Raw genomic sequence first — 21,469 nt, 5'->3', positions numbered from 1 at the left:
GTAAAAATGCTTCTATTTATGGCCAAAGGCATGACAGCAGTTCGTGCTTTGGAAAGGCAGTCGGTCTAGTTCTTCAGTGAAAACAAATTCTTCAGAGTGGATATGAGAAAGTCACGGTGTCGTGGCACTGTCATGTCGGAATACTGGGTAGGAAACTACAGCACACACAAATACCCATGCTGTACGTACGAATCAGGAGAGCAGGGCCAGCACCCCCAGCTGACCCTGCAGCAGTGGCGTGGGAAGAGCAACTAAAGGGCTGTATCAGAGAAAGACCACACGTGCCAAAATTTAACTGACCTGTGCAACATGAATGAACTTGATGAACACTTCGGCCCGAAGCTGTGGTGTTGGTCTGCTAAGAACCATTAGCTGCACCCACTGAGAGATACCATTGCAAAGAGCAATTGATCTTTCCATTGTTGGATTCTCCTTCACACAACTATTCACAATGTAGTTCTGATAATCCAAGAACTTAGAAAAAAAAACAAACAAAAACAAGGGGGGATGGAGGGGATGTAAATGAAAACTCATCTGCAGTTTCATATACCTCATGATCTGTGTGCAGATACAGGACTGCTTTTCAATACAAGATATATTTTACACCTTAAATATCCATAAGGCTGACATCCCTCCTTTGTCAAAGCTCTGTTCAGTTCAAAGCAGAAGGCTTGAACTAATTTAATTAGCTGACAGTGTCTTTTCGCTATAATTTGTATCGCATCATTTGCGTCACGTACATCTCAGGAGCCTTGGCTCTTATAAAGCCTAGGATGGATGGTACTGGGGCTTCCCTCCCAGCCTCAGCGGCTCCATAGATTCATTGCATGTAGGCCTCTACAGAGAAGGTTAAACTGAATTTAGAGTGTAATCTAGTAACTCAGTGATAGTTTAAGGAAATTTAAGGAAGTTAAGTGTTCCATTTGTTTAGCTAGGGCACACTCCTGAGTTAAGCTATACTAATACAAAAAGCAAGTTCAGTGAGAATAATATAAAACTGAGATAAGACCATCGAGAGTCAGGGCTACAGATGCCTTAATACTTTTAATACAGACTGTGCGATTCTCTTATTTAACCAAAGTAATCTAAAAACGTTCAGTAGACACCTGCATGTGACAAATAGACATTTTCAAGCATTTTCCCATTAAGATCAAAGAGAAGCAATAATTTGGGGTTTTTTAATGCAATGATTACCCATTCTCTTGATTTATCCATCAACAAGAGTACATAAGGATTTGAATAATCAGAAAATGTGACACTGGATTTCTACATCCATTCTTTACTACAACCACTAATACTAACATCTTACCAAAAACATTCATAGCAGTAATAGACACATATTCCTCTCCTAAGGCCACAAGAACATGCTGAATGGCATTGATCCTTAAGAAAAGGTCATAAATTGTCGGGCTGCTGCTCCCCCTCTCTCACTTTCTCTCGACTTTTAAACTTTTTTCCACCCATTTAATAAGAACTATTAACACTTTAAAAAGCAGATATGACAGACGACATCTCTGGATTTGTCCTCTTATTAAATTAAAAATGGAAAAAACATTAAAAGTAATAAGTAGAGCTGTCTCTGAGATTACAGAGTACTTACTTACAATTATTGTTTGAATTTTGAACCCCAGCCAGATCTGGCTTGAAATTTAAGCAACTGCTTTATACAGATAGATAATTTTTCAATTTCTGACTACATAATTACGGACTTCATAACAATTTCAGTACAATTATGAATCAGTTTGATTAGTTTATATTTTGTTCTCAGCAGCTCTGTCCTTCAGAAAAGAATTTTTTTTTTAAGATGCTGAACAACTTTATATCCAAGATACTATTTAAAGTTTCAAAATAATTTCCATTCACGAATTTATTAACGAGGTCAGCTGTAACAAGACTGTTAGTGGCAGGTACGGTAAAGAAGTCCATGCACTTAAATAATGCAAGAGTCTGGTATTGCAATGACTAACTCACGAGCCTCAATAGGAAAGCAGAATCCAGATTCTTACAAAAGAGTGAAGCCTCCTTGTCTTGTATAACTATAAATTAAAATGGTTTCTAAACACCAGCATACCTGCAGTCATTACCCTGTGAACACCACTCCCTGCATTTTCCTTTGCTGCAAGAAACATGGTGTCTCACGGAAGATTTTGCTGTGTGCTGCATATGTTCAGGGGATCAAGTATTCCTTTCTGACTTTCAAATGACCGAACCTATGAATAGTTATTCCAGTGACTGATAACACAGCAGGTCATTTGCAGCCTTTCTCCCAGTATATGCTGCATGTCAGAATAACAAAAGGATTCTGTGGCTTGGCATATCGTGAACACATTCTGCAAAGAGTTAATGAATATAGCTATTTATTAACCACACGTTATTTTCTGACCTGAGGTTTCCGTAAACTCAATTTATACCAAAACGTATGCAAGCACCGGGCATATTAAATGCATACAAGTAGTAATTGTTGGAACTCTACGACATATCTGACACTCTGACTGCACTCATACTCATTATACTCATTAATCATTGATTACTTTATATCTGCACAGAACTTGAAAATGTTAAGAGTTATATAAGCTTTGCATATTATCACTGCCTACAGGCAGCAATCTGTGCATGACTTCGGTTCTGTGGCTTTTTGAATTTAACACAAAACATGGCGAGCCATGTCATCAGCTCAAAATAAAGTACACTAAGACACAACTGTGAAAGCTTCCACAGTCTATTGCGAGCCCCTTTCCTTGCAAGACTTCATCTTCAAATTGTAGTATTTAAAAAAAAAAAAATTCCAAACCAAAATAAAAACACTAAATAACCAAAAGAAACAAAACCCCACTTTGCTTTCACTGTTATCATCACACCGACTTAGCAACCATCTTAGACTTTCATCTCTAATGTTCACTTTTCCATTCATGAACTGTATCAGGTTTGAATAGAAGTGATGTTGTAGCATACAAGGATGCAAGCGAAGTTAGCACCTTATCAGCTACCAACGTAGCTAAGGAAACATAAATGAGAGAAATCTTTAAGAATTGTTTGTGTACTTGAAAACTTGCATAATAAACTATTTTAGAACTCCCCGTACATTAAAACATGGCACTTTCTCACGTGCTTTCTTATCCCTCGTCATTATTTTGTTATACACAATCAAAAAGGAAAGCAGAGTCCAGTGGACATCTATACAGACAGTCCATTAGTGACCGTACAAGGATGTTGCACTGTTTCCTACAGCCACAGGACGTTAGCATTCTAGGAGAATATTCCAAGTTTCCTTCATCCCATCTCAGCCTGATTACTGATTTGAGTCAAAGGAGGCTGCTTGTTCCCGTGCCCAATGACACCACTTGGTCTAACAACAAGATTATTTGGAAAGAAATCAAATGGTTTACTCCTCTTCCTTCCAACTGACCTTCCCTGAACTGTTCCACAGTTGTTTAAAGTGTTCACTCTCCCACTCCCAAATGACTGCAGCAAATAGATGTATATATGTACTCCAAATAAGTACCACTGGCCGCCTTCAACACTAGGGAGAAAATAAAAACCCCAACAGTCTGGACACAGACTGTTGTCCAACAGCTTGCAATGCAGGGTTAAACAAGTAGCTCTTCCCCTCTCCCATCTTTTCTACATCCTTCCCATCTTTGTTTAAAACAAACAAACAAGTATCACTTACTGATATTCTTCTAAAAGACTTAAATTCAAGATAGGTAAGGTGGTCTGACAGCTCCTCTGGCTCAAGGTGATCAAAAAGAAGTGAGACTTTCCGTTTCTTACTGGTGTTGGCCTTTGCACGCTGTGTCAGCTTCCTAGACCAATCCCGAGAATTTCTTTAAGACAAATTTTAAAACAGAATTACCCTGAGTTATTTTCTGAAGGGCAAACTTTTCCTCTCCCTAATACAAAAGTAACATTGATTTCATGCCTTGCTGCAATAAAGCGTGAACTATCTGAGTTTCTAAACAGCAAGCTCCTTTCATGCATTAGAGATTATATGACAAAGCATTATTGTTAGTCTTTAAGTGTTATATTAATGTAGCACGTAAATACAGTACAACTATATCACTGAACAGCATGAGATTATATCCTGCACTTCCAGAATTGCTGCCCTAACTTTGCCTTCATTGAACACATCCAGTGCTGCTCCATTTAATAATTCTTACAGATTTCCTTGACCAGCCTCCAAGTATGAACCGTCCCCCCATGCTACTCACCCACGGAGTAATGACATTTAATTGGATCTGAAAAACTAAACCACCTCTTTCATAACCAGATATAAAATGTATGCCAGATTCTGCTCTGCTTTTGCACGTGCATTTCCAACCAAAGTACGAATTGACACTGTTATACAGATCCACAGAACTATCTTACTCTCCTATAACAGGAAGGTTCTCTTCCCAAGAAAGAGCTATGTAATGTACAGATGTAGGATTTATTCTTGACAGGACAAGTAATTTTATAACTAAAATCACATAAAATAGCATCAAGAGTTTGACAGCGTAATAAACTGCGTCTTCTCACTTACCCTTAATGTCAAAAGTACAAACACACGTTTTTAACCTCATCTGTTACCCAATCAAAACGTATTCTCCTTTCTCACTGATTTCACGTGATCTTGCAAAATCATTAGGTCTCTACACATTTTTTAAGTTCCCTGTATAGACTAAAATTTATCTAGCATACAGAATCAGCACAAAGTCTACAGAGCAGTTAAATTCAACCTAAGCCATTCTTGAAAAGCATTTTGTTCCTCTACGTAATATAGATTTCATCTATAATGACATATAAACTCTTTTAGGATAGATAACATATGACTTATTAAAACAAACCCACTATAAAACCATTATCTTGCTATGCTGGAGAGACATTATATTTGAATTTGTTTCCCGAGCCCATTGAAACTTCGGCACTCACATTTGAGTTGTGTCAATCAGGCGACAGTGTAACTCCTCACCATTAGCTTTAACCAGTTCTTGAAATTCCTCCATAGTTGCAGATAGTTTAGAGTCCATTTTGAACATAACCCAGAACTCCGTAATCCAATACCTATTGCACATTGAAAATACAAAAACACAGAAACAAAGGTGTTGCTCTAACAGCAGTAAGGCTGAAATTTGTATTGTATTGTAGTTGTATTTCCTCTTGACCAACTTCAGGGGATAAATGTTGCTTTTAGATGCTTTTGCTAGGCTACCTTGAATTTATCAAAAAAAAAATCTTAAAAAAATCAAAATTTCAATACTAAAAATGAATTAGAAACTGCCTGGCTTAATGCTGTATAAAACTATACTACATGTATGTTTGCAATAAATTCAATATTAAAATTTCTATTTTCACATTAAATCTAGATAATATGCATGATGATTTTTTCTTCATGAACTTCTAGATAAAGGAATATATAAAGTTAAAACTTAAAATCATTCAGTCCGGACATTAAAAAAAAAAAATAAATCAGAATTTAATTACTAACGGAAGAAAAAATTACTAATTAAATATATTTAACAGTTTCAGGTGATTCGGTCTCACACGCACAAAATATTTTCAGAAAAATCACACTTTTCAACGTTGGGCATTCACATTTTTTCTGTCATATATTTTGACTCCTATACGTGACTTGTCACCCGTTGCGGTGGGTTGACCCCGGACAGCAACCAAGTACCCACCCAGGTACTCGCTCACTTCCCCCTGCCCCGCAGCAGGACAGCGGAGAGAGCAGGAAGGGCAAAACTGAGAAAAACGTGCGGGTCAAAAGAAAGACAGTTTAATAACTGAATGAAGGAAAAAAAAGCCAACCAACCCGCCAAACAAACGACGCAGAGGCAATCGCTCACCGTCTCCCACAAGACGCCCAGCCAGTGTCCAAGCAACGGCCACCTTGGAGTGACCGCTCCCCGGGCTTTCATCGCCCAGCCCGATGCCGTACGGCGTGGGACACCCTTTTGGTCCATTCAGGCCAGCTGTGCCCCCTCCCAGCCTCCCGATCCCCCCCAGCCCACTCTCTGGGCGGGAGAGTGAGGCACAGAAAGTCATGACGCCGCGCAATCGCCGTACGGCAACGGCCACAGCTTTGGGCAGGTTTAGTCACCAATGCGAAGCCCAGCACCGTACGGGCTGCTATGAAGAAAGCGAACTCCGCCCCGGCCAGACTCGGTACCCCGATGCACGCGAAACCCGCGCTCGCGGGAGAAACGGGAACGCGTGCTGTTGTGGATGCATGTGTGTGTGAACTTGCCTAGAAGCAAAAACGTTCCGGAATCACATGCAGTCCCAAAGCATTCTGACCCATCCAATAATCTGCTTTGAGACAATAAAAACATCGCCATTTAAAACAAATTTTACTTTCCTGTTACTACTTATTTCCCATTTTGTGTAAAAAGAGAAATATCATACGCTAATTAACAGTTGCATCTTTTTTTCCTCTCTTTTGTTTTCTCTAAACTGAAATATCACACTTAATTAAAAAAAAAGCGATCCAAGATCACTGCAACTGACTGAGTGGTATTACTAGGGAGAATTACCTACCAAATACAATAGACTTTTCCTTAATATAAAAATAGCTGCAATATCCCACTTCATTTTTTCATAGATCTATATAATGTTAGGCACAACGCTACCAATTCCCCAGCACTGCCAATTTTCACTGATGTTTAAGACACAGATACATAACGACTCAGTTCAAAACCGTGACCCAATAATTCACGCGCGGATTTCAATGGATCTGCACAAAGCCACTCGGGCCTTTTTGTGTAAAGCTGCTAAACTGAACCTAGAAAGGCTGAGGCAGTGTAGCTGTTTCTCATTTTAATGCCAGCTTAAGATATGCAAAAGCATTCTCTATATACGGCACACTGATAGCTGCAGACTAATAGCTACCAAGCAAGAATATTCTTACCTCACAAAATAGCATATCTTTACAGCCAGCATGGAAGATTTATTTTCTAAAGCATTAAGATACGTAGAAAACTGTTAAGGAAAACCACATCCATTCACTTACGATACGACATGTAACATGCCTGATACCCCCCTACACGTTAGCTATGGGAATCATTCTACTGATGGCATAGAATATCAGATTAGGATCTTACACAAGTGTATAGAAGTATATCCCAAGACTGTTAGCAAAAGTTTATTGTAAATATGACTACTCTGAGTAATACTGATGTAGCCGCCCAAGTACGGAGCAGTGCTAAGCAGTGATATGATCCTGCGTGCGTTTATTTGCAACATGCCTCACAGCTTCTAGTGAACCACATGCACTTGCACATCTCACTAAAATGTGAAACGGTAATACAGACCTACCAATTAATGTTTTTATGAAGAAATGCTTTTCATTTAATTAAGATTCACTGGAGCTTTTCCAAAAAAAAAATTAAAAAAAATGCTATTTTCTTTTAAATGTAACCAGTTGTATACAATGGTAGAGAAAAACGTGAAATGCCTGTCCTTGCTACCCTCCCCTTTCTAACCACGCAACAGATTTCATTTGACTTACTGTGGTAACTGGAAAGAAACACCCATATTAGTAGTCTAGGAGCTCTATAAAACATGTTTTGATATTGTAGGAATGCCTTTTGAAGACATGGAAAATCCATTTGGAGAACGTATCGTGCATATCTCGACTCTTCTGCTGTAGATTACACACATATTTTCAGTTCTACAAAACATAATTTAATTGGAATGCCTGGTGGATCCTCCCACAATCTGACTGAAATTAACTGCAGCCTAAATCCACCGTAACTGAGGGGACAGACAATCCACAATTTAAGCACTCCTATTAAGTGCGTATTAAGCGTTGTAGCTTGGTACACTTGATCTAGCACTTGCGGTTAGAGAAGCAGCAGGACAGTCAGAATCTAACACTACAGTAAAGCTCTGCTGTAAATGACGCTGCTTTTAAAAGCCAGTGGGACACAGAGTTTGGGGGAAGAAAGGTTTATTGAAATGAAATCATGCCAAGATTGGCTGGAGATTCTTAGCATGTCAGGCCTGCTTCCTGTACTGTGCTCATCTCATTAGGAGCAAACGCCGGTAAAGATAAGAAGTCAGGTAATGCATTCCACAACTAAAAATTCCTAAGAAAGGCTGGTATTGCCAATATGAACTAGTGGCTTTGTTGTGAGAAATCTAATGAGCCAGAAACACGCATGTATGAGTCGAGGCAGTCACCTCAAAATGAGAACGAATAGGACGGAAAAGCTTGTGATTTATTTCGGTGCGCTGTAATTCTGAGTTGTGTGAGTGAGAAATAATATTTGTTGTATCACCCGTAGATGAAAATTTTCAATCAGAATATCTCCAAAATTAACACTTTTGCTCTTTGCTCCTCTTCTACTTGTATCGAAGACAGAAAGCGATCTGAAACTTAGGCCCAGGTTCACAGTAGCTAACTGAGGTGCCTACATTAATCAAACACCTGCTAGATATTCCCTCCACAGCCAATGGAAGATGATTTATCCTACTTAAAATCTGAACGGAAGTTTCATCTTTTTCTCTCTGGATAAGCTAAAACCCCAAACCTAAACCAAACAAAACCACACTATATAACAAAATACTGCAAAGTTGTTTAATTAGTGGAACAGTAATACACCCATAGATTAAATATCCTCTACTTACCCATTTCAAAGTTGTCAAGTTATCTAATATTACCTTAACAGCAGGTGAATTACAAAGGATATAGATCAATGAGTTTCTGGAGCATGTCTGCAGAGGAGATGATGAACTGATGCATGGCCAGAATTATCTTTAGCAGCTGGTTGTTTTGATATGCATTTCCTTCTAAATCTGAAAAAAAAGGAGTATTCATATTGAAATCTTGGAATACCTTGCTAAACAACTTGCAAGAGGCTTTTTCATAATACTAAATGTAATCACGCCTGTTCACATATGCTATTTCAAAGACAGCAATAACTCACCAACTTAGGAAACGCATCATTTTTCTGATGAGAGCTACATAACAACAACTGCATTTCATTACCGTGATTTGGAAGACCCTTCCAAAAAAAAAAAAAAAAAAAAAAAAAGGCAAGCAAAAAAAGCAGCTTTATCTCAAAAGCACTCAAAATACCCAGCTAATTGTACATATCGATCTCAGCCCAGCAATGCACTTAAATTATTAGCTTTAGGGAGATGAGTATAACCTTTGAAACAAATTAATAAATTGCGGGGCAGAAGAATCCAGTTACTGATACATACCAGTCAGTCAGTGCCATCACTGACCTTATTAAACAGAATGGCAATATTTTTAAGTGTTTGTGAGGCTTTTTTTTGGTACAGCTGACATACACAACAGTGAAGTCCACGCACAGGTTAAGATCTATACCTAGATCCGCATGGAACGAGATAAAACGCATGTGAAGCCCAGAAGTTAATCTAGGTGTACTCCTGTTGGTGGGCCTAAATGTCCTAACACACCTCCTTGAAGTATGCTTCACAAGGAGCTCACTTCAAGAAGGTTTTTAGACTACATCTATCGTCTGGGTCTTGTGGGTTTTTTTTTTCCAAATTCAGAAAAGATCAAGGACATCAAATGTAGCAGAACGTTTTTAAAAGTTTCCATTTCTGTAACAAACACATTAGTGAAAGTGTTTGTAAATATTAACAGATTATGTTTTTTCTACAGCCTGCCATGAGAGAACCTAAGTAGCTTGAATTGGAATTAGACACCCTTTCACATACAAAAGAAAATTTACCTTTTTAAATGATTTTAAATTGTCCTCTATGGGGTACATGTAGTTATAACTTAAAATAACAATAACAGGAAAAATATACAGAAGCAAAGCACAATAAGGCAAAATGGAATAAGTAGGTGAAACAGCAGATTTGCAGCATATGAATTGGCATCTATTACTAAAGGGGGGGAAAAAAAATTCCCCATTTTCAAATTGCACAAGACCAAACCCGAACGTTAAACTTAGCCCACTTGCAAAACAATATAATCCATGTCAGTCACTGAGCAAGAGTTTCCATGCCCTTCTAGAGGAAGGTACCAAATGTGGAGAGAGAACCCCAGAGCCCAGGCCTTTCCTTTTGAACAATACATTGGATCTTTGGTAGAACTAATAAACCTTGATTTCCCCTAGGTCCATCTCTATTCGTCACTCCGCAATAATCCCATTCGTGCCCTTTATCACTATACTGTCCCCTGAAAGTCTTTTGTTTCTCTTCCCCACAGCCATGCCGTAACTCCTCAGTCATGTTTAAAGCTACCAGCTACACAAAAGCAATACGGGCTGAATCCAGGCTGACTGGCCAGATGGCGAATCACATCAATCCAATGCTGAATCCCCTACACCGATATGGGCACCGATCCGTCCGCCTCTCTCCTACACAAGCAGTTCTTTTGAGGCTTCTATCTTTCCATCAAAATTTAGTTTAAGCTGGCAGACGGGCTGAGTATTTCATGCCGAGTAGATGTAGTTCCGTAGGAAGGTGACGCAGAATGGCCTAGATCTGTAGCTTAGAAGCGAAGTTATTGGTTTAGCTGACGGTTTGAAGCCCTGAAAACAGGCGACACGCTGGGTATCATATACCTGGTGTGGGCAACTTCATTCTTCTAGCAAAAGCATGCTCAGTTTGGAGGGAACTCAATACAACAGTCTTGAAATATCTTACTACAGCCAGCCTCTCAGACAAGACAAGCAGAACAAACCTGACCAGTAAATTCTGTCAGAGCATATGGGAACATGCAGCAACACACTCAGCACTATCAAGCCCAGAACGAGAACTTGATGCATCAGGTGATCTTCAACACTGCACGTAAGAAACCATTTTCTGAATCTACGTTCTGTAGTTACCCTTCAACTATAAGGAGCAATTCTACCTACAGCAATACAGACACGGGGAAAGTCTGTGCGTCCTACAGACCCCAGAAACTGAGAGTTCTTGATCTGCCTTTTGACTTACACTACAAGTTCTCAGTTTTATAGCATGACCTGAGGTTTATGCATTCCTTGTTTGTGTTCTCACATAGTTTTTGTCCCTACCTAGAGAACCTTTCTGGGGTACAAACTGCCTAGATATTACAGCAAGTGCACTGAGGGCAAAACAGCAAAGTATTCTACCAGAGGAGTGGGAAATTTGCAGAGGAAGGCTGGGATATCAGGAATCAGTACTTATTCAGGCCTTCATCGTTTGGCATTTTGTGCTCTTCCAGTGTCTTCAGGAAGAGTAAAATTATTTTAGGCCGTGCCTACAGGAGGCCTGTATCAATTTTTATCCATCTTACAAAACTTGGTGTTCTGCCATAGCCTCCACCCAACAGCTCTTGTTTAATCAGAAAAGCAGTACAATATAGCTTAACTTGGAAGCCAAACGGTTACGTGCACACATACTATGAAGTATATACAACTGTAATTAAATCACCAGCTTTTCAGAAGCTCTCGATATAGCTCATCTCCAGCTGACAAAGACAGCAAATAACTCTCTCTCAGAGCAGTTTCTCCTCTGGGTATATTCCAAAATCCTCTGCTATGACATAACACAGGTACCATTCGGCATCACATTCCAGATTGAACGTCTGTCCTCTAGAAGGTCTGCTTTCCATTCTACAAAGATGCAGAAAAACCCCAATATTTTCTGCCTACTATTAGTGATTAGGTCAACACATTTATGGTATTTCCTTGCATAATACCAAGTACATTTACGCTCCACAACATCCAGACCTAACTATCTCACAACAGAGGCAGACTTCATTACGATGACACGTAATTATTTTGCACACATTAAAGCAGTACTTAGTTTTACGCTACCCATTTCCTTCAATCCCTCACCCCCCTCAAAGGTCTAAAAACCAAAATAAGCAGCCTGCAGCAAAAAATCCTAAGGTTCCCAGTACAGTTCAGCACTGAGCAGCAAGCCTGCATGGAATTGTAATAGCACACAATGTTATGAACACATACAGTACCAAATATTTAACGTCACCTTCCTTTTTAAGGAATTTTAAAAGGAAGCACTTTTTATGTGCATACACTGTCATACGGCAAGTGTTACTAAAAAGGAAAATATTCAGTCTGATTCCTCTTCCATTTGTATTTCACAAATTTGTAATTCAAAAAAATTCATGGAGTTAAACTGGTTAAAAAAGGGCCTTAGGTGAGAAGAGACTCCAGCTCAGTTTCAGTTTCAGAACTGTCGTTGGGCCTTTTGCATTTCTGACCACTAAGTCACTTCTTTTTGTAGAGCTAACCTACTAAACATAGCTGTGTGCAACGAAATAACAAAAGTTATGGTAAATTATCTTGGTGCAAATGGGAAAGCCAATAAGAGGGCTTTCCTGACTGCGTTGCAAGAGTGCCTCTGAATGCCTCTGCAGTATTCTGAGCCTCCACGCAGTTTGTTTTAAAACTTTGAGACTCATTTTCATTTCCGTTTGTATACCTGTTTCTAACCACATACCCTGCTGCGCAAAAACCACCAAGTGAATACTAAATAAAGTGGAATGGGTGTGTTTCAGTTAGTCAATTTACCTTAAAGAAAGCTGCAAAATACTGCATAAGCCTAGGCTTTTTTTCACTGCAGCAAAATACAAATAACCCACTGGTTACATGCTTTTCCTCCTGTAAATGCCCCTACTGTACTAAGATGTTTTAATAAATACTCTCTGAAACAAACAAGGAAGCAGTAGTTTAACATACTTTTCGAGTATTTAACTGCATGAGTGAAAGCACAGAGACATTTAGGGCTAAATATCTTATTATCAGTGTAGTAACACAATGCCACTAGAAACTACAATCACAAAAGTTCCATTGCGTATGTGAGACTCAGAACACACAAGGGTAAGAACAGCCACTCTATTGGAAGATCCTGCTGGCGGCTCCCTGTAATCCAGGGCCTGGAAATAACTGAAGTATCACGTGTTCCTAGAATAGTTGAAAGAATCAAAGTACTCAAAAGCCAATATGCTTTAAGGGGAAACTGCCTGCTCTTCACCAGGTCCCGATGCTCACCAAGCCTGTGGTAAATATACTTAACAGAAAGAGTATGTTCCATAGACAAGATCATTGTACTGAGACCTTCCCACCCATGACTGCAATGATAGGGCAACAGGAAGAATGCCAAGGATGTCTTAACTGGAATTTTGCAAGAAAGAAAAGTTATTTTTTCTAGGTCTAAGAGGCCTTTATTTCATAAGCAGGTTCCAACTCTATCACCTAATGTACAATGTGAAATGCATCAGAAATGAATCACAGAGCACTGACATCACATGATCAGTGACTAAGCTACTAAGAACATGAATAACTTCTTGTAAACTCCCTGAAGTCTTCCACTGGTTACCAAAAAGCAGCAGCAAAACCCATGCAATGCAAGAAAGCACCAAGCAACTGCCAGGCAGTCTTATCAAGTGCAAAGCTGAAAGCTGTGGGTTGCTATACTGATGTGCCACACAGAATTCTTTAAGACCTCTGCAAAGTGTTTCGTTGGTTTTTTTCTGGTGGCTTAAAGAAGATGGTGTGGGAATGGTGTTATAAATGTCTGCAAAGATTATTAAAGCAGCATGTGATTTGAAAACTGGGGGAACTGCTGTTCTTAAGGTCTTAAGGTCTCAAAGACCTTGATGAAACACACAGACGTGTATGAAATATGGAGGTGCATGTGGGAGTACATGCCAGGGTTGGGTGGCTGAACTGAAACAGCCATAACGTCTCTGCCTCGCATGCAAGGTGCAGTACTGTAACCTTAGAATGGCTAGAAGCAACCAAAATCGCATGAAACATTTCACGACTATTAAATGGATACTTCCTGAAACTTCCCGTCACAAATAGGAAGCGCTCTTGTTCCCCTTCAGCTTAAAACTTATGCAACACATTTTCTTACTTATTATTGACGTGTTGGAATCTGGTAGCCTGTAAGAGAGTCATTTAACTCTCTTCATTAAATTGATCACACTTTGTCAGAATCAGATTTATAAAAAGCCACCATCCTGCTCGTCAGTTATGGCACCATCATTGAGGGTCAGTAAGAAGATTCAATTTAAACTAGGGTGTTTACTTTTTGAGTTGGAAATAGCCTTTACTTTTTAATGACAGCTGAAAGCTCAATTGACGGCAGAAATCGGGGCTAGGAGCTAGTGCACTCTATTCCCCTGCTCCAGTGCAGAATCAGCTTTCTCAAAGCCAGTATGCTCCAGAAACAGTTTAATTAGTTGTTAAAATTCTACAGTGATGAGGATTTCACAGCCTCTGTAGGTGACTTGTTCCAGGACTTGAGCATCTCCGTCCTTAAGAGTTCTCGTTACTGCCTAATCAAAGACTTCATGCAACCTGGGCAGCTGAAGCCCATTATGCCTGAGGGGAAAAAAAAAATTCTCTTTCCTTTATCAATATATTTTCTCTATTTAAGGATTGCTTCCCTCATCTCTTTTCTGAGCTAGGAAACACCAAATTTGTCAATTTTCTTCCTCAGATGCTGGGTTTTCTAGATCTCTGGACAACTTTCATGTCCTTTTCTGAACCCTTTGCAGCTTGCACCTTTATGAAGCAAACCTGAATATAGTACTCCAGAGGGGGTCCTAGCATCAGAGTTAGAATATTATTTTTAATACCCTGTGCATAAGACCTTTATATACATATACATTTTAATATGCAAGTGTATACATATAAAAAACAAAAATAAGCACACACATCCTCTATGCATGCATTTATCTTCTTAGGGTTTCTGTAGTGGTACAATATCATGAAACCATTTTCAATTCTAAAATCCTTCTTCACATTCAGATCCTTTTCTGCAGAAATGCTTTATATCAAAGACTTTACCATACTGTTTCTACAACCTATTACCCAAAGTGTAGAACTTTGTACTTGCCCTTAGTGACTTTTTCTTTCTTTCAGATCGTTCTTTTAAGTTATTTCTGAAATATATTAAGCACTTAATTACAATGTCCTCAGAAAGATGGCCCAGTAATTAGGTAAACGAATTATTGTTTTAGTTTTAGCTGCAGCAGAAAGGAGGTGGAGTCTTGAGCCCTCCAGTTTACATTCAATTGTATACAGGTGGTGGTGCTCCCCTCATGCAGCAATAATGCTATAATGTTTAGCAGACAGCACCAAAATACTCAGGGAATCGCTCTAAAGCTTTTTTTTTTTTTAGTTTGCTTATTGCCCATACATGCTTGTAACTGTTAAGTGAGTCATATATAAATTTATTTACACAAGTAATTGGTCTTAGGAGGAAAAACTCCAAAACTGAAATTAGGACAAATCAGTATTTTCCAGAGAGGAAAGAATCATACTACTTTGCGATCAATCCTGTACCAACAGAACCCTAAACAAGACATGCAAACACAGATGTTGGAAGAAACCCTACACACTTGACATTTGTCCGAGTCTACTTCTTCCTTCAAACTCCCTACAGAATGGGGCCGAGGGGAACCCGCTGCTGTTCCTCCGAATACTCATTAACAATGCAGATATATCCAAGACACAAGTGAGTCTAATATGCATCCAAAAAGGGTAAGAAGACTGTTCTGTGTGAGGGTAGGGAACATTAGGGGAGAAAAACCTCAAGGGAAAGCCATTACCCTCTCTCAGAAACAGCTTTTGGAAAGCTACATCTTACAGAAAGAGCTCTGGGTGGGTAATTCTTTGAAATGAAAACAAGAAGATAAAAGCTCTTGTCAAGGAGAAATAGGACAATTTTGAGAAATTAAAATGTACTTCGGAGAAACCGAATGAAATGTGGGTGGAAAGCATTCCATTAGCCTTGGAAATTCAGATCAAGTACACAGAACAAGATAAAAAGTTAACACTCCCCCCCATACATTGTTCTACAGCATGTTTAAAATATTGATTTTAGCAAATTTAGATGAGAACTTTTTAATCAAATAGTCTTTTTCTCCAAAGCCTACAAAACATAATTTCAGCATTCAAGATTTTTTCAACGCTTTAAATCATGATAGCGGAGCCACGTGCAGCTTTTTAGCTGCAGGCAACTCTTGAATAATTCAAGTGTAACGCCTGGCAACACAGCTGTGCTGGCATAAGCACTGATGGACAAGACAAATGAGACTCCCAGAACAGAATCAGAAACTTCTGAGGCTGGTACCACTATCTGACCACTGATCCCAGCTGCACACTTAGCAATTACTCATCCCACAAAAGCTTCTCTCTAACTGCGGGGCATGCTCCAGCTCTGCTCCTGCTCTAATACTTCTGACTCGCTGTTTCAGGTTTGCCTCCGTTACACACCTCAGCTTCCTAGTCTTTGCTCTGACTTCTAGATAGATTTCTGTTATTAGTGTTTACAGACTCTCTGGCAAACTAGCTTCTAAACCAGCATTTGGGGTATGCCTTCTTACACCAATCCACCAGCGGGGAGGCTGGGGGTGGGCAAGAAGCCGGGACGGGGCACAGCCGGGAGAGCGGACCCCATCTGACGAAAGGGATGCTCCATACCGTATCATGTCAATAAAAACTGGGTGGAAGTTTGCCAGGGCTGCCGTTCCTCGGGCACTGGCTGGGCATCAGTCATCTGGTAATGAGCAATTAGGGTTTTTCATATCACATGTTTTTTCTTGGGTTTTTTGGGGGGTTTCTGATTGTTGGGGGTTGGGGGGGGGGGGGGGGATTTAAAAAAAACAAACAAACCCAACTTAAACTGTCTTTATCTCAACCTACGAGTTTTCTCACTTTTACCCTTCCAATTCTCTCCCCCATCCCACTTGAGCAGCTGTGTGGTGCTTGCCTGACGGCTGGGGTCAAACCACAACAGTTCATTCTTAGACTGAAGCTTCTCTTGTTCCCCACGGACCAGAAGAACCAAATTTTAAAAAATAACCTGCAGCTTCACTCCAAACTTAAAACATACCTAATCACCAGGTAGCACGCTCAAATATCTGCATACAGAAGAGGCTCCCCAATTGCTGATTCAAGCTAGCTGCAGCATGCCGAATTTTCATCAGAGAAACATTCCCACGTGCTCAACTGAAAGCTTTATTGGCCCCATTTTATCAGTTGGTCTAGCAAAGTACTGTTGCAGGGCACTTCTTAATATTATTAATAACGGTTTCCGATAATTTTCTATGCTATTCAACCTAAACAGGTACATTTTTAATGTATACTTTTTAAAAAGAGTAATACCACGTACTGGAGATCAACATTAAGCGCGACTGGTTCTCCTGGAGGAGGGGACAAGACAATCTCACCCACACCCAAAGTGAACATTTTGAAGGTGAATCTTTTTCCAAAAGAATGCAAAGGTTGAAACAGAAAAGAAGATCTTGACATCTCACGCTATTGTCCTCTGCCAGAGGAGTTCCATATTTTGAAAGAAGGGTATTATGGCATATCTCCAAATGATCTTTCATCACAATATAGGTGGCACGAGGCACTGAATTTTTTTTTAACATGACCTCTGTACTCATCTGAGTATTAAAACTGCACTACTTGTGGGTTCCTAAAGTCATCTCCAGCGCAAGTGTAATCTTAATAGCTCCCAACAGGTACTCTCTTATCTTTGCCTTTTGCCAGCTGCTGCACTCGCACCTTCTTACTTCAGTAATGGGGGAAAAAAGTGGTATTGTCTTCGGAAAGTTATCGTAGTTTTCCATCTCCAGCCTGTCCTGCGTAACAGAAGGACCTACTGAACTATCTAACAATCCAAGGGAAGCCCCTTCTTTTTCAGACTTCTAAAAAGGCAATGCAAAGATGTGTCTTCACACTTGGGGATATACAGCAAAACACTGAAAGACTTCACACTAAAGCACACACAAACCAAACCAAATCACATAGAAAGTAAAATGCAGGGGGAAGCCTAAAAAACAAGTGACTCATTTCTTCCTTCAACTTCATACATAAATTGAGGAGAAGAAAGAATTAAATTCATACAACATTCTCAGGAGAATATTTTCTATTGCTATCTATGCTGTTTTGCATTGCTAAACGGAAGTTGTATTGGTTTTTTTCTGAAGTCATAGTTAGAGGTATGAAGACAGAATTCTCTGTCATATCCCTGTGGTAAAGGTAAGTAGTTGGGAGACTGCTTTATACAGCAAGAAGTCTAATTTTTCTTCATTTTCTTTTATTACATATTTCTTCCCTTTGGAAAATTATATTGAAATGACTGGAGTCCAATTAGCTAAATAAAACTTTAAAATACATATGAAGTCTAAAGTTTCTTTTCTTTGGGAAGATTTTTCCCACAGACATCAGGTTAAAAAAGAAATCTATTTTCATTTCGGTACAATCACAATTAACTTTAATAGTGAGCTAAACAGCACCTAGTATTCCCCAGAGCAGTAACTCCTGTTCCCACAACGTCATGCATTCTACAGAGCACTAATGACTCTCCTGTTCCCACAATGTCATTAACTGATCAGTAACATAGCTTCTGTTGCCAAGCAATACTAATGTTTCTGCACTGTATTTGACCAAATCACAGCCAGATTACTTAACGCAGAATGATCAACAACATTTTAATACAGATCATTACCATGGACAAACTTTAACTACTTTGGGGAGGACTGGAGACCTCCACATTTAGCCTTCAGCTAAATTTTAGCCAAATTTAGGCTTCAGGGGCAGGTGGAACCCTGCAAGTTCGTGAAGCATGAGATAAAAAACAAATGACTGTTCAGGCAAACCTAAAGAAAAAAGTAAATGACCTAAGTTGCCCTCTGTGGGTGTCCATATGGCTTGAAAGATGCAAGTGCTTTTCAGTCAGAATTCTACGTCAGAATTTGGTATATGGTAAATTTGGTAAAAGGATAAACTTGGTACTTGAACTGTGATTGTTTTACCAGTTATTGCATGCTTTAACTAGACCAGAAGAATGTACTTATGTTAAGAGTAGAGTGGGTTTTTCTAGATGAACTGAAAGAGGAAAAACTGGATAAAACTTTCAAATTTTCTGTATTTTAGAGAAGATGGCTACAGTTCTCCTAATGAGTGAACTCTAACTTGCCTGTTTCATTCTTTGTAAAAACGATGTAATACTTACATGGCTCCCAAAGAACTCCCAAGACTCAATATATTTTTGCACTATATTGATACAAGAGCGAGCTATAAAAATATTCTCTGTTCACAGAACTACCCAGCTCTGCTAATGTAGTTAATTTTTATTCTAGAAAATGTTAACTATGATTAACTTGTACAGTTTTAGGCAGCTAGCACCTAACAGGCAACCAGCGCCTTTACCAGATTTCTGATTTCTATCAAAACAGTTCCATGACATCTTTCATCCAGATCAGTCTGGGAGTGGTTTCCAGAATTTCTAAGGTTTGTTTGCAAACACCTCACTTTATCACACGTTGAGTTTAGCACAGATCAGACACTGCAGAACAACTTATATCACGACTACTTATATCACAAACTACTCTTAGACCTACCTGTCTAAGAGTATTATGACCATTAGAAATTATAAATTGCACTAGGTTCACATACATTCTGTTAAAAACACTGCTAATCTTTGAGGTGATGATTTTTAACTTTGAAAAGTAGTAGCCATGTGTTTAAATCTTATTTTAAATTTTGTTTCATATTGAAGATTGACACTGCAGTATAAACTAACTCCACTGCAAACCGTTATCGTGGCTGAGCTTCCACACAGAATTATGCTACACCCTCCGGGAAATATTTTGGTTGCTTTCCTGAAGCCCTTTACTTACATCTGTCTTAAAAAAAATAAACAGACATGGGGACACTGCATGGCTGACATGCATTTAAAGATGATGTTTCATGATTTCTTTTTTCCACTGAGCACCCCCATCTTGTCTAGCAGTAACTGAAGAGCCTGAATTATAAGATGAGCATAGGTCCTCTGTGTGCTGGAAGCACACAGAAGCTGGAAACAGCAAACGTGCCGATGGTACTCAAATGTAAGAGGTGAATGAGTAAGATCCCGCCCTCAAAGGTTAAGGACAGAAATACCTTCATAATATTAAAATTCTGAGCTCTTGGGGTTTTCTCCACTCTGAAATGACCCTCAGATTTTTAGGAAGACGCAGGTGTTTGTATAAATGATGACTTTCAAGTGCACTTTTGGAATTGTTCGTTAACTAGTTCTAAGCAATGTTTCAAGACTTTACTGCAGACAAAGCAGGGAGACAGCAAACTGAGGCTATGCTGAGGATACATGTTGTCCCAATCGCAACAGAGTTTTTAAACACTCATAACAACATTTTAAACAAATGTTTTGTGTGGGCAAGGAAAAGGCCCTCTGACCCTACATGGTCTATAAGCTTGAACGCACATTAAAATAGTTCATCGAATCTTTGAAAGGTGTATTTATTTTTAAAAATAAGCATACTTAAACCTTACTCAAGATAGGAAAAAAAGGTACATTTGTAAGATAAAAATAGATGCTTACAGCCAAAGGAAAGAAACAGGGACATCTTACCATGCACAAACATATAGTGAAGGTACAAATAGAAAAAAAATACCTGCTAGAATAGGAACTGACTTGCTAGTACATAGTCAGAACATCAAGCTCACAGTACCATGAAGATAGCCTGGCGTGAAAAGTGTTATGAACAATAATTATTTTGTTTCTATAGCTAGCAGATACGCAGTTAACAAACTAAGACATCCAGTGAACAGTGCTGATGTATTTTGTCTCCGATGCGTAACACTTTCTGGGCTCTGTAACTAAACATACGTAACATGCATTTATGCAGTCTGACAAAGATTACTATAGCAAGAACTAGCAAAAAGGAGGTCTGTGCTACTAAGCACATGCTTCCTGTGTTCGACCGACTGTCAGCATTAAATAGTCAATATGGCCGTGGACCAGCAAACTAGACCCTACCCTTGGTTTCAACAACAAAGCTGATTGAATAAGCTTCTTTACAGCTAACAACAAAGAAGGAGCCAAAGCCATACTGACTTTCAGAGAACTGCCTGCAAGTCAAAAGTACATTATTTTCCAGGAATTTTATATACTTATTTATATTTTTATTTATTTATATAATGGAAAAACAGGGATGCAAGGTGGTTAAAGTCAGTGTTCTTCTTACAATTCCACTCTAGAATCACAGTCACTGATGACAGTTTCCTCCAGAATAAATAATCTCCCTCCTGAAGCTGTCATATTCCAAGCCAAGACTGACTAATTACTTTTCTTCCCTGAACTCACAACTTCAGCCATCTTGTTGCCAACTGAACGCCTACCTTTAATTTGCTCTTTATGACCTTTCTGTTCAGAATTAATCTCTCTGACGGAGAGGTTCACTGAATCTAACCTATCTGCAGCCTCTGTATTCTCTAGTCTTTTCAGTTGTTTTACCCTACCTCCTAATCTTTCTCTCTCGATGCAATTTCCTCCCTTCTTTGATTTCTCTTTTCTTCCACTTCCTTATTATGGCTTCCTTTCCACACAATCACTTTTTCATCTTTAAAAAGTTATTGTCAGCTCCACTTACATGCTACACTTCTCTCTTTTCTAGGGCAATCACAAGTGATGCCTTTACCCGCGCTCTGCAGCTCTTGTCAATGCAGATCATAGCAGTAACAGCATCCTGCAGCTACTTATAATGAATGTTGAGGTA

The 21,469-nt window shown here is 39.1% G+C and overlaps 1 protein-coding gene across 2 annotated transcripts in view; it reads right to left on the bottom strand.

Moving 5' to 3' along the window:
* The window catches only part of RASGRP1 (RAS guanyl releasing protein 1), a 42,117-nt gene that overhangs the window by 15,704 nt on the left and 4,944 nt on the right, over positions 1-21,469 (bottom strand). For both annotated transcript variants that reach the window (XM_064460143.1, XM_064460144.1), the window contains exons 3-7: positions 8,670-8,775; positions 6,887-6,949; positions 4,909-5,040; positions 3,671-3,824; positions 301-474 (exon numbers count right to left, since the gene is read on the bottom strand). In XM_064460143.1, the coding sequence (XP_064316213.1) occupies positions 301-474; positions 3,671-3,824; positions 4,909-5,040; positions 6,887-6,949; positions 8,670-8,775 (629 nt within the window). The remainder of the gene's footprint in view (positions 1-300; positions 475-3,670; positions 3,825-4,908; positions 5,041-6,886; positions 6,950-8,669; positions 8,776-21,469) is intronic.

This window comes from Phalacrocorax carbo, chromosome 9 (genome assembly GCF_963921805.1).
Source record: "Phalacrocorax carbo chromosome 9, bPhaCar2.1, whole genome shotgun sequence".
NCBI lineage: Eukaryota > Metazoa > Chordata > Aves > Suliformes > Phalacrocoracidae > Phalacrocorax > Phalacrocorax carbo.
The sequence above is the reverse complement of the archived record's forward strand: the minus strand, read 5'-3'. Positions and strand labels throughout refer to the sequence as shown.